The sequence below is a fragment of the Antrostomus carolinensis genome, unplaced genomic scaffold (genome assembly GCF_000700745.2).
Source record: "Antrostomus carolinensis isolate BGI_N321 unplaced genomic scaffold, ASM70074v2 scaffold14742, whole genome shotgun sequence".
In the NCBI taxonomy this organism is placed as follows: domain Eukaryota; kingdom Metazoa; phylum Chordata; class Aves; order Caprimulgiformes; family Caprimulgidae; genus Antrostomus; species Antrostomus carolinensis.
Window position 1 is genome coordinate 26,005 of NW_010297688.1, and position 13,901 is coordinate 39,905.

The 13,901-nt window shown below is 40.2% G+C and overlaps 1 protein-coding gene across 1 annotated transcript in view; it reads left to right on the forward strand.

Moving 5' to 3' along the window:
• ABI1 (abl interactor 1) overlaps window positions 1-13,106 on the forward strand; it is a gene marked incomplete at its 5' end in the record, with an annotated part of 29,692 nt that extends 16,586 nt beyond the window's left edge. Inside the window, 5 exons of the mRNA XM_029083554.1 lie at window positions 5-105; window positions 1,355-1,435; window positions 3,041-3,217; window positions 10,354-10,539; window positions 12,217-13,106. Of these exons, the coding sequence (XP_028939387.1) occupies window positions 5-105; window positions 1,355-1,435; window positions 3,041-3,217; window positions 10,354-10,539; window positions 12,217-12,392 (721 nt within the window). The remainder of the gene's footprint in view (window positions 1-4; window positions 106-1,354; window positions 1,436-3,040; window positions 3,218-10,353; window positions 10,540-12,216) is intronic.
• Window positions 13,107-13,901: the final 795 nt, after the last annotated feature.

Sequence of the window (13,901 nt, forward strand, 5' to 3'; positions counted from 1 at the left end):
AAAGCGGTAGCAGTGGAGGAAGTGGCAGTCGAGAGAATAGTGGAAGCAGCAGTATTGGCATTCCCATTGCCGTGCCTACACCTTCACCGCCAACCATTGGACCAGGTATGTGGGACTCTTCCCATGTTGACTTCAGGCTGTGATGTCAGTTGCTTGTGTTTGCAGAGGGATTTTGACTGAATACGGTGGGGTAGAAACTGTCCTGAAGCACATTCCTAGTCAGGAGATCTCTTATGAGTGCTGAGTGACATCTAAAGTTTTAGTTCTCTACCAAAAGTACTTGCAGAACAATCACTTGTAGACTAGCAGATGGTTAAAACACCTTTGTCAGTCCATGTTTTTACAAGATAATTAAGGCAGGGAGGGGATAGAAGGATCCTTGAGAGGTGTATCCTTTTAAAGCTTAAGTATGTTTTTAAATGCCTATCTACAATTTGGCATTTCTGGATGCCCTGAGAAGCAGCGACAACTATGTGCATGTTTGATGGGAAATGCTGCCTTCTGAAATAGCCTGCTAACTTTACCATCTGCCAGTGACAGTATGTACGTGTTGGTTTTTTAATTAAGGTCTTTTACTCCAAATAAAACACAAAAGATTACCTATGAAAACACTGCTAGTAGTAGAATTCAGACTTATCCACCAGTGTTGTTTGTGCCATGATTACAGTCTGAAGTTGCTAAGCTATGATGGATATGAGAGAGGCAGGAAAACTAGCGTGGGTGAGATAGTACAGCAGTACAAGAGAACCATGCAGGATCTCTCAGCATCGAAAGCGTGCTCCCTTGTCTTTAAGAACAATGACTGGTGAGAATGTGTAGGACCCTTCTTTATTATAAACCAAAGGGTTTGTTATCTTGGCAATAAACCAGCTCAGTCACTTGTTTACTATCTGTGTATTTTTTAAGCACGTAAAGCTAATTTGCACAAGAAGACAGTGGAGTTCTGGTGTAATGTGATTTTGCTATTGCACCTCTTAAGTTTCTGTTCCTTGGATGACAAATTTTCACTTTTTTTACACACATATAGGCTTTCCTTTCCCAGGTGTTTCTGATCCTGTAGTAGTACAAAGAGGCATGAAATCTTACTATCATCTAGCATCCCATAAAAATCAGTAGGAATAAAGATCTGCAGGTACAGAACCCTGTGTAGGATCAGAGCCTGAGTTTGTATCAGTTGACCCAAGCTGAATTTCTGTGTTTATTTGGGAAGCCTATCAAGTGCCTTATTTGTTTTGGATTCTGTTTTTTTTTGGGGTGATGTTTGTGTGGGGTTTTTGTTGTTGTTGTTGGTTGTTTTTTTGTTTTTGTTTTTTTTAATATATGGCCTAATTGGGAATATAAACTATTTTATTAGCACACATTTCTGTTCCTCCTCCTCCTGGAGCCCCGCCAGCACCACCACTGCCACCACTTCTCCCAATGGGCAGTCTGATAGGTGAGACTTGTGTCAATGCTGAAGTGATTGCAGCTATGCTGCATAATCAATAATCATCTCTTCCTAATGGACCTAGTGAGAGTGTTTTCACTTCTGTAGTGAGATCTACATGATTTTAGTACAAAAATCAGTTCTGGGATTTTTTTTGTTTGTTTGTTTTTAAACAAATCTAATCTCCACTAATTTTGTGTGGTTAAAGCCTCTGAAGGTAAATGCACAAGGTACAGGGAAAAGGCTTCCAGTTGCTTGAAATCTGTTTCCGACAAGGCTAAGATCCAATGAGTCTGATTTATAAGAACTCAAAATCAGCTTGGATATTGGTATTCTGCTGTATCACTTCTGCAGCTGAAACTAAGCCACAGCAGTTGCACTCTGGCTTAAAAATGGTGGCTTATGAGTAGTGTGATGTATGTATTCTATCTTGTGGGCATAAGGTGACTGGAAAGCAGTTGCGTCAGTCACAGTGGCTTGGGTTTGATTCTGTAATGCTGCAGGCAGGTGGCAAACTGGAAGACTTGAGGATATGAATTGCTTCAAGCATTGCATGTAGCTGTTAGGATGCAATCTAAAAGTAGTGCTTTTCAAAACAGGCAGGGAAAAATACCCTACCCTTTCTCATCACAGGCTGATTGACAAAATTAATAGATTGTATTATGAAACTAGCTTTGGAGGCTTTGACCCACATAACCCTTTGGACTTTCCCTTACTGAAGTGTTAAGCAAAAGTGACTTTGGATAACATTACAGGACTGCAAACTTTGTGGTGTGTGCACACAGTTTTTTTATATATCTCTATATATTTATGTAAGATATACACATATGTATGTAAAGGCACAAACCATTGTATTGTAAAACAATTTTTACATTTCAAATTTACATTGATCCATGTGACCTCAGTGTGTGAGAATCGTTAGTTTGCAAGGTGATTCTTTTCTCTGTCAGAGGTTAATCCAAAAGAGAACTTGAATTATTAATCTTGAAGTTTGTGCAGCAAGCATGTGGAAGGTAAAAATGGGTGTTTATTCTGAAGAATGATTGGCATGTCTTTCTGTCAGCTGGCATTGGTGATTCTGATTTGTTAGTGCAAATTCCATCAATATAAAAGCACAACTAGCAAATACGATCGATAAATGTGCCAAGTGTCTGAAGCTCATGACATTTGCTTTACTGTTTTGTTAGAGTGTCTTTTTATATTAGATTGGAGACAAGTTCTGGTTCATAATGGAAAACATTTGCTTTGAGCAGAATGTGGAATTTTTTTTCTGTGTGCTTTTTAATAAAGGATATTGCATGTAGAGTAATTGAGATATGCTTGGGAGCTGGAAGCTAAGTCAATATTCCAGTCCAATCCAGTCTCTCAAAGTAGTTCTCAACATTTCTCAAATGCCCTTCGTATGAATGTTGGTTTATGTCCTGTGTGTTTTTTCTCATTGATTATAACAAGGATGTTTGTTTTCTGTTAATCTCCTGTTACTGGCCTTAAATTATTGGAGACCTTTAATCAAGTATTTCACATGTTCTGGGCTTTTTTCTGTTTTCTGCATTCTATCCCAAGTAATGCTCTGCTTAAGTCTTTTCCTTGGTTCCTCTGGCTAATGCTTTTCAGCTGCTCCGGGTTCAGCTCCTGGTTCCCAGTATGGCACAATGACCAGGCAAATCTCACGACACAACTCTACCACTTCTTCAGCATCTTCTGGTGGATACAGACGGAATCCTTCTGTGACTGCCCCATTTTCTGCTCAACCTCATGTTAATGGCGGGCCTCTTTATTCTCAAAATTCAAGTAAGCTTCTGAGCTCTGAAATCACAAACTGTTTTGAGCAAAATGATTGTAAAAGCATGCATGGCATTTTAATTCATTTATGAAGAGCATCACTCAGATTACTGCTTTCTTTCCTAAAATAGAATGAAAAACAAACAAGGAAAAACCATATTGAAGTTGTACAGTGATTGCACTATATGCAATTATACTGTTTTCCCCTCTGACTTGTTTGCTGTTACTCATGACAAGAAATTATTATGATTGACTACCTAATTATAGGCACATTAGCATTTCAGGTGTGCTTGCAGAACATAAACTAAAACCAGATTTTTTTTTGCAGGAGAGACCTAATATGGTTGTAGTACAGTCCTTCCACTGCTGGGCTAGTGGCAAGAGAGTACTGTCAGAGCACAGTGCTCATGTAACAAACTTTTCCCATCACACAGTTCCTCCCTGTCTCTTGTCTTTTTCCCAATTCCTTTCCTGATCCCAAATTTCTCCTTTGTTTTTACTTTTAAGCTTGACTGCTAAAGAATTGCTCAGTCTCTCTTTTTAGCAGATTCCTCCTCTGGGCTTCCAGACTAGTAGTAGTATAGATGGAGATGAATGAGGGAAGGGATGGATGCCGTGGGCAAGTGGGCAGGTTTTAGTCAGCAGCATCCTGCCTACCTACCCAATAGGGCAAATGAGGTTCACTGCAGAAAGGTCTGCAAAATAAGGATGTACTTGAATGTTGGTATAAAGCTGTTAATGTCAGGAAACTTGTTCCCTACTGTTTCTATAAATTTTGACCAAATACACATAGGGGAGTGATAGTTCTCTAATGGTTTCTGGTGGTGTTCTTCAGCAAGCCAGCTCTTTAAATTTCAGTGATAGTTCTTTTAAAAAGAAATGCTGGGTATTTGGTCTGAAGATCACTTTGGAACAGTGTTTGCTGTTGTGTACTTCCTCTTAAGGAAAGAATGCGTGTAGAATATTTGAGACACTGGGGTGAAGAGTTTTCTCAGTGGTTTAGAAGTATTATGTTTATCAGAAAGCATTTTTGTATGCAGACAGAGTACCTATCTTTTTTTTTTTTATTATTATTCTCCAGTCCTGATTTTCTTCCCCCTCTCTCTCATCCATACTGGCCCTTCACTTTCCTCCACACTCTGGTTCCCCCAAATTAATTTACCATAACAACAGAAACTTCTTCTTGTTGGAACAGTTGTGTTCCCTTGAATAAACAGGGCTTTATTTCTGGAAATAGTTCAGTTGCCTTAAATGCTGTGCACACCAATGTTTGAACATTTACATTTATCCAAAGCAATTTTTTGCTCAAATGCAGGTGCTGTTCCTTAATCTAGCCTCTCTGGTGTTTTCAAAATACTGATTGTCAGCATTTTTTAAACAGTATTTTGATGGGTGTGTTTTTCTACTTTAAACTGTTTTCCTCTGTTTCTATAACTGGTGGGTTGTTTTTTTATTTTTTAATGCTACTGTCTTGACATTAAATCCTAAGTCCCATGTTCCCTTAAGGTTTTACCTTTCATGCTAACCAACACTCTTGTTTTTTCTTAGATGTTTACTTCAATTTTGTGAGAAACCTATTTGTTCTCCCTCTTTTATTGATCATTTCTCCCATACAGTTTATTTGGTTATTGGTTTTGTAATAAACTAAATGCTCCATTTTTATTCATCAAACATTAATCTTAGTTATGGCTTTATTTAAAACTGTTGCTTACTTGGAAGTATAGAACCTCTTTCAAATTTGGTTCCAACTGGATTACCCTGCTGAATTCCTACCTTCACAGGAACTTCTCTGCTTCGATGCAAGAGAAATTCCACGGAGAAGGGGAACTGTATAAAATGAGTTGATGTTTTGTTGGTTTTCTTTCTTCTCTCCTCCACCTTCATGGAGAGGTGTCCTGCCAGAGCTGATATTTTGAATGGCATGCCCTACTGCTACTATGCCCCTTCCCTACCTGTAGAGGGAAGAGATGAACATCTCAGCTGTCAGCCCAGCGTCTCTGAGCATTGGTGCTGCGTGTCTCGTATCTCATTACTCACCAAATAGGTATATCCTTCAGAGAAGACAAGCTTGCAAGTGCTTCCTGGGAAGCTCTGTGCACTAGTGTAGCCAGTGGTAGCTGTTGAAGCCCTTGCCAGTCTCTTAGGTTGCTGAATGCCTCTAACCACAGAAGACTTAATAATTTAAAATAAAGCTCCATTCTGCTCTAAACCCATCTGGTTTTCTTACCAGCAAGCAACAAGGTCCCCTTTTCTGTGTAAAACAAAAACATACAAAGCCAACCCACTGCTCCAGCAGAACAAAATTATGGGAGGTGCTCTCTGTATGAACATTAATTGATGTTGCAGCATTGTTTCCCTTGTAAAGTAGTTGTCTTTGCTCTGTGTCAGTGCTGCTCTGCTGCACTTGATGTAGTGCTCTACTCTTATTTTAAAGGAGGTCGGAATCCTGTGAAACATCACGAGTAGCATGCTTCTGAAAGATAACTACTGAATTTGAGTAATCCTTATTTGGCAGCAAGACAAAAAGCTCATTTTTTTTGTGTGCACCCCAAGTGAAGTGGAGCAAGTCCTTTCACACGTGCACCCAGTGAGCTTCCTGACAGACAGCCTGCACTTGTTTTTTTGATCAGCTAAACACACGGGCATGCTTTGCTTTTTGATCCTCAATTGGCTAACCACGAATTCAGCCTTGTTGGAAACACAAGCTTGAAGAAGGTTCTTCTGTGTGTGTGTTCTTGTTGTTCTTTACATACTTTGTTTTGTGGTCCACGTTACTGATGGCTGCTTTTGTTTGTTTCCTTTTTTTTTTTTCCTTTGTCCGTTTGACTTTCCCCAATATGGTGTGTGTGTTGCTACCAGTTTCTATCGCTCCACCCCCTCCCCCTATGCCTCAGTTGACTCCACAGATCCCTCTCACAGGCTTCGTGGCCAGGGTGCAGGAAAACAGTAAGTTTGGACAAGCTGAGCTGTTAAAGGGTAGAGACTACTTTCTTCTAGCATGCATGGCTGGCAAGTCAGACTCTATTTTGTTTCCTTTTCCAGAAGCTAATACCATCTTGCATTCTAGTGTCAATACGCTATTGGAGCTGAAGGGCACACTCTTCAATATTTTGTAACATGTGCATGATTGTTACTGACCCATTTAAGTTCTGAACTGCAAATTTATTACAGAAATACAGTCTGAAATATGTGGCATCTGCTTGGTGTGAATATAGAAGTGTATCTTAATTAAAAATATTAATTACATGTTGAATCATCCTAAGGCTTTTTCACTAGGGATAATTGATTAGTTTTTGTTAGAAAAGCTTATGTAGACTGTCAAAATATGTACTGTGTAACCATTGACTCTCATACTGTAATAGTTTTCAGGAAGCGGTACAGTCAATTGAAAATATGTAGTCTTATGATCTAATGGCATTACAAAGGAGCTTGTAAGGTATTTCTCCTCTTGACAGCCTTTCATTCTCCATTTCTTTATGTTCTCTAGCCAGATTTCCCTACTGAGCTTGCAGCGTAGCTCTGCTTGTTAGGTTTGTGAGGGATATGCTCCCTGGCTATGATCTGTGCTGCAAGGTGGTTTGTACTGGTAACTCTGCTCTTACCATTACTGCTTGATTCATTTCAGGTGAGTGTTACTGTCCCAAATGCTAGTGGAGGTGTAAAGTTGTGTTCCTTTGGGGACATCTTTGCTGTAGGAGTACATTGCAGTTCTATATATAGAATGAATGCAATGTGGATAGGGCGTGAAGTAAGTATAAAAAGTTTTTAAAGTGTTTGGGAGCCACAGCAAAGTTTGCTAGGATCTCAGGGGCTACTACTACATAGTAGCTATATAGTCCCAGCATACATTTAGGGGCCCCCAGATCTGACTAGTGCTGCTGTTCATCTTCCCATTAGAGCTTTTAAGTGGTCATGTTCTGAGCATTCCCCTAGAGACAGGAGGCATCTCTGGTTCTCATTTGAAAATAAGATATTTTAGTCTTGTGTGAGGTATATAGTAAGAATCATGTTGCTGTAGAATAGTACGCCACACAACCATGTTGACAAACCTTTCCAAAATTCAAAGTGTAGAGGTAAACCTACCCTGATGAAGGTTACAGAATGTCTTCACTTGCAGATAAACTTGAGAAAATTGACACCTGCTTCTGGCTTGTTCCAAGTATTGTCGTCCTGGAGATAACACAGCCCTTGGGAGAGCAGAGGTGAAAGGGACAGACTTATTTGTGCGTGCAGCAACAAAATGCAAGCTGACTTGTGAATGAGATTGCAGCAAAAATAGCTGAAGCTTGAAATCTGGTCTTAGGAATTGTTCTTTTTATTTTCTTTTTTTTAACAGTCCATTGGGTTTGAAAGTTATTAATGAGTATGGCTTTGAGCTGCTGCTGCCTCATTTCGGAGGCAGGGGTGCGTGCGGCAGTCTGCGCATATGCTCAGCGGAACTGGCTCTAGAGGCTGTTGTTGGGGTTTGGCATTGTGTGCTAGACTTTCATCTGCCTCATTTTCTGCAAGAAGTCTACAGGGAGTGGAGTTAGGGAGACAGGTGGGTAGGCTTGTCTTTTCCTTATCATAAGGATCTGTGGGTTTGGAAAGCAACATCCTCTGCTCTTTGGACTTCTTTCAGAGAACAAGGACAGAGGAAACTATGCAGCGCCTGTTCTTTTTTCCTGCGCCCTGTGCCCAGACTGTGGGTATCTGTTCCAGAGAGGTTTTCCAGTGTGTCCAGTGCCCGGGGACAACTGATTGGATGCAAATTGCTGTACTGTCACACCCAGTCCTTTCAAAACGGGTCTGCTGGTGCCCGTTTAAAGAGCAGGAATATAGATACAGGAGAAGATGTCTCAGTTTGGAGCTGTAAAAAAACCTGGTCCTTTTACTCTTTCTCATTTAGTGTGGTTTTCTGTATGCTTTTTTTTCCTCCCCTAGGAAAAGGAATGGTATTCTAGAGTCTTCCTGTTTTACGTTCTGAACCAGGAATAGTCTAGGTTAAAACCAAGAGGTGGGGGGATACTTCCATGATGGGGTGGCACTTGTCTAATTTTCTGTTCCATTCTCTCCCCTTGTTTGAATGTTGAATTGTTTTAAATGTTTCCCATAAAGCATGCAGGTTTCTTCACTGCATCTCAGTTAGGGTATGTGGTGGTGCTTTCACACTTGCATTTCCTGCCCTCTTTTCCTCTTTTCAAATAAGCAACTTCATTGTTGAATAAATACAACTTTTTGCATTTCTTAAGGTAAGGATTTCTCCAGATCTCAAAGGATTGTTGTTTCAGTACTGTTTGGTTGTTTTTTTTTCCTGGCTGCAGACAGAAATTAAGGGGAGAAATACATTTTGTCAAAGATGTGCTGAAACTACTGCACAAAACCAGTCCATTCATAAACAGTGTTATCCTGTGTCTGTGGTGGATTAATGAAGCCTGCGAGTGCTATTCAGTGACACAGGCAAGACGTAGCGTTCACTCGGCCAAAGACTTTGTTAGTCTGTCTCCAAGTGACATAAATGGGCTTCTGTGTGGGAGAGGAATCACTAATATAGTGACAGCCAGTCTTACTGATGGAGGGAGCTGTGGAATATAGGGCTCAGCTGGTCAAGTTGAAGAGGAGCTGGGCTGGCAGGTGAAGTACAGCATTAGCTCTTCAAGGGGTAGAGAGCAGGCTGGGTGCCAGGGCTGAGGCAGCCTCTGCCCCAGCAGCTCCTGCTGGATTCTGCCCCCTTGCAGCAGGAGATTTGGCTTCCCCTGTTACCAGTGCAGCCAGGCTGACCCAGGACATGGGAGCTGTGCTCAAGCCCCTTGTCAGGGGCATGTGGCTGAAGAGCAAAGGTTAGTCACCACTGGAGTAGTGGTCAGGTTAAAGAGCATTAAAGCAAACAGAAACTATTTCTAATCTCCAGTGCCATTGTAACTAGCTGTAGCTAAAGCTTCACTCAGTACTGTTCTTTCCTTCCCCTGCAGCTTGGCTTTCTTCTCAAAATTAGTGTAGGCTGCTGGAGCTACATGTTCTGGAGCACATAACCAGCCTGATGGCTCCTTCCAGTCAGACCCTTTCTAGAGCAGTGGTTTTCAGCCTGTTTTTTCAATGTGCAGACTCTCAAGTCTCTTGTAATTAAATCTGTGTTGCTGTGTAACACAGTTGAGTTTAGTGACAGTAGCTTCCTTTCAGTTAACTTCTGGCTTGTTGGTGCTTACCCCTATGTCCATGGGTAGTAGACCACAGTTCCCAAGGAACAGGATTAAGTGACTTGATGTCTTGCATCTGAGCGTGCTCTCTCTCCCTTGCTGACAACTGCTGCAAACATTACTGAAAACTAATTTGGTGAACTGATTTTAAGAGTGATTTGTACCATAATGCCTTTCTTTTTTTCCCTTTCCCAAAGCAACTTGTAATTGTGCCGATTGGAGAATCTCAGGGCAGGGATTTGACATTTTGGATTATACACTTAATTCCTTGAGCACTTTTTTCCCCAAGAGCAGCAGCTGCCTATTGTAGTTTTTTATTTATTAATTGAATCCTGGATGTGTGCACACACACAGGCTAGTCTGCAAGATAAGGATCTGTACAAAGCTTTCTTCTGCAGAGGATTATTGGCTTTCTCTTACCTGGTTAAAGCTTAAAGGCTAGTCTCTTCCCTTTTTTATGATCCACACCAGATCTTTTTGTCCTCTTAATACTAGCTCTGAGAGAGAAAGAATCCAAGGAAGCAATGTTCAGAAATAAATTAAGGTGATGGTTATAGATAAAGGATTTGTTAAAAAATAATCAAGCTGCTGGTCCAGTCCAGAGGCCTGTTGCTGCCTGGCTCAGAGGGTGCCACTCGGAGTCCTCCCATAGCTAACCGCTGCAGCTAGCCCCTCAGCGCATCAGGGCAGGAAGCTTTCCTCTCTGCTGGTGTTCAGCTTATGCCCTGCAGCATGTGCTTTGACTCTAGTAGCACTTATACATAGATCTGACCACTAATAACAAACGTAGTTGTATGTTGTAGCTGTTAATACAAAGCCTCTGTTTCTAATCAGTGCATGGTATTATAGTGCATGCTATGTGTCTTGTCGCCCCACCCCTTTTATTTACAGTGTACAGCCTCAGGTTTGTTTGCATCTCCACACTGTTGTGATTTAAGAAAAAAAAAAATAATCTCCAAACGTTTCTAGTTGCTGATAGCCCGACTCCTCCCCCACCACCGCCTCCTGATGAGATGCCGATGTTTGATGACTCTCCTCCTCCTCCACCCCCACCCCCTGTGGATTATGAGGATGAGGAGGCTGCTGTTGTGCAGTACAGCGATCCCTATGCAGATGGCGATCCTGCTTGGGCACCTAAAAACTATATAGAGAAAGGTAAGAGAAGCGTTGCAGCTCTGTGTTCCTGCAGTATCAGAGGATTAATGGTATCTGAAGGGGATGAAGGACTTAAGCTTGGGTCTGATGAAAACATCGTCTCTGCTAAGTCAGAACTTGAACCATCTTAGTTTGTCTGTGGCTACACCTAATGTGATAAAATATAATCCTTCTTTAGAAGGATTATAAAATACCTTCAAGCATTCTAGAATGGATTAAAAAAAAAAATCCTTCCTTCTGAGAAGCAGATGTACATTGAATGGCTGTCATCTTTGCTGAGCTGGTGGGCTGTGTCTGTAGCTACCTCACGATTGTCAGGCAGTCATCTAGAAATAGTGTTGCAAAGAGGCCAGAAAGTCCCAAGCTTTATTTATCCCACCAAACTATTTATTTAGAGTGGATCATTAGGTTTTCAGCTATAAAATGTAGTGAGGCTACCTTGGAGACTCACCAGTGACTCTAGATCAGCAGACTATGAACTGTGCTTAGATATGAACTCATATAGTAAGTGTCTCTTCCCATGAATAACTGAGATGACTTCCTGCCCGTAGGGTTGTCTGTGTTCTGACAATGACCATTTTGTCAACAGCAGTGTTGCAAGTTTCCTCATGATCTGGCTGGTACTGTAGTGCGTATGAAATGGGGCAGGGTACCTGATACCTGTCTTGGCAGAACTGCCGTGGTTCCACCTTCACTCCTAGCTGGACTGTGTGCAGGACATACCCGTGGGATGAAAATAAGTGATACACCGCATCATTATTTGCTATGCATTAAGACATCAGATTTCTGAGAATATATGTATGTAAAATAGTAGGTTATTGGAATTCATAAAACTGATGAATTGCATAAATCCATGTTAACTGTTTTGAAGGGTGAAGCTGTGATGTCTGTAGTTTGTGTATTCATAGTGGTAGTTTTTAATTCCAGTATTACTGGTGGCGACATTTACTTTCCTTGGGGAGATCTCTGCTTTGTTAATTGCACACGGAGTACCCAAGCACATCCAGAAAAATAGCTGATGTTGCTGTAAATTCACTTCTTTTTTCTACAGTAACTTTTCTACTTGCACTCATTGCAGCTCCTTGGAAAGCAATGCCAAAGCTTATCACATAGAAGCTCTGTAGCAAAGACCACCTGTAGAGTGGCTTTGAGCAGCTATGTTCACAAGATCGTACACTGAAGTACACACTCTATAGCTGCAGGGGCCATAGTAGAAATTTTTTCTGTTGGTCCATTTCTACAGAATGATTTTAAAAATAATTTTAAAAAATTTTTTAGGCTTTATCTAATCAAGAGATCCCTATACAGGGATCTAGATGCTTTTGAGGTAATCTGACCAGAAATGAGTGCCACACTCATGAAGCCACTTATTTCATGGTTTAGCTTTTAAGTGTCCATATGCTCCATTTTACTGTGTCACAGCCAACTGTACCTCTCTGTCAGTAGTTTAACTGAGTGTTCAGTGTAGTCACCACCCACTTCTTACTGATAGCCAACATTAAAAGAAAAGTGAAATTTCATTTTCTGGACTTAATGTTCAACAGGGAACGCATGTGAATTCATTATGGAAAAATCCCAGGATAGCAAACTAGTCTTTAAAAAAATAATTGTACTTCAAAACATGTTATTGCTGGTGCTATTAATAAAATGCTAAACTTGTCCCTGTTCAATCCACAGTTGTTGCTATATATGACTATACAAAGGACAAAGATGATGAGCTGTCGTTTATGGAGGGTGCAATCATTTATGTGATAAAGAAGAATGATGACGGCTGGTATGAAGGAGTTTGCAATCGAGTAACTGGCTTGTTTCCTGGGAATTATGTTGAATCAATCATGCACTATGCCGATTAAAATCCTTTGCTTTTCAAAGTTGGGTCTTGTATTCAGTCATACCATGATTATTTACAAGGGTAACTAAAAGCTAACAGAATTGTCTTAATATACTTAAAAAAATGTGCCCATTTCTTCAGGCCATACTGTTTTAATGGTATGATTGAATGTCCATATCTCTTGAGTCTCTGGGGACAGTATGTCTTACCTGATGGCAATTTGTAAAACAAGCAACTGTCTATAACTGGTTATACTTATTTACTTATGCATTGTTAATTTTATGACCAGCCTAAATATTCTGGGGAAGTAGGGTATAATATTTAATGAACCATGATTCAGATTGTGCCATTACATTTTTCAGTACAGCATGGTAACTAACACTACGTTAGACTAACATATTAAAATCTGGATGAGAAGTTTAATGTTAGTGCTGGTCATATTACTTTTTGTTTAGACTCTTTGCTCATTCTTGAATTATATTTGTTTAAAAGCATGCATACAAACTTATGTATTGAAATATACTTTTTTAAAAATCCAAGATGCTTCCAATTGTTGTAATCTTTACCTGGAGTATTCTCACTAAAAGTCTATTATAATGAGTTGTTTGGGTCTAAGGTGTCCATGTGAATCAAAAAAATGGGTGGTTTTATGTATGTGTAATTTGTACCCAAGTTTTTTTAATGAGTAAATTTACATTATGACTTTTTCCATTCATAAATATATAAGTGAACCAAAGGTCTTGTCCATTACTTTGTTGGTTGGCTTGGCAAAGAAGTTTGGAATGCTAACGTAGCAAAATCATGGCTGTGTTATCCCAGGCAATGTACTAAAAAGCAAATGTTTGTAACGTTGACTCTATCACTGACAGAGGGCAAATAAATTAGATATGAAACCTGAATTACACATTTATACATACTCTTAAAAGTTCTTTTCTTCCTAAATTAATTTTAGCAAGGATTCTTGATTGAATCTAGTTATCTAGATGCAGGAAGTTGGATACTTATCTGTAACTGACATTTCTCAGTGGAAACTGTATCTGGCTTGATGATGTGCCCAGCTGAGCAGAGATGGCAGGCAGGCTGTCCTCAAGGTATGACAAAGGGGGGACAAACACAACAGGAACTCTGCTGCTGTGTTACAGGATCACAGGCAGAGATCGTTAGAGATGATGCACATCCCTATTCTACAAATTCTGTGGCTTAAATAACCTGAAAAGGAATGTGGTAGTACTGGATAATTACTGTAAGAGGAATGTGCCTGGGACTTCAAAGCAGACTGCTAGGAGGGGACTGAATATACTCTGTGAGTGATGGAAGGTGATGGAGTTGAATTCAACTGGCTGTTGAATCATTCATTTTTAGTATGAGTTAGAAATACCCAGCCTTTCATTTTCTGAACTGTAGCCATCTCAAATTCTCCATCTTGTTAACTGCTAGCAAGTAGCAACCAGTAACATACCTGTGTTTCACTATCAATTAGAAAACTTCTCATTTATGTATATAACCAATTAAAGTCTACATATAGTCTTTT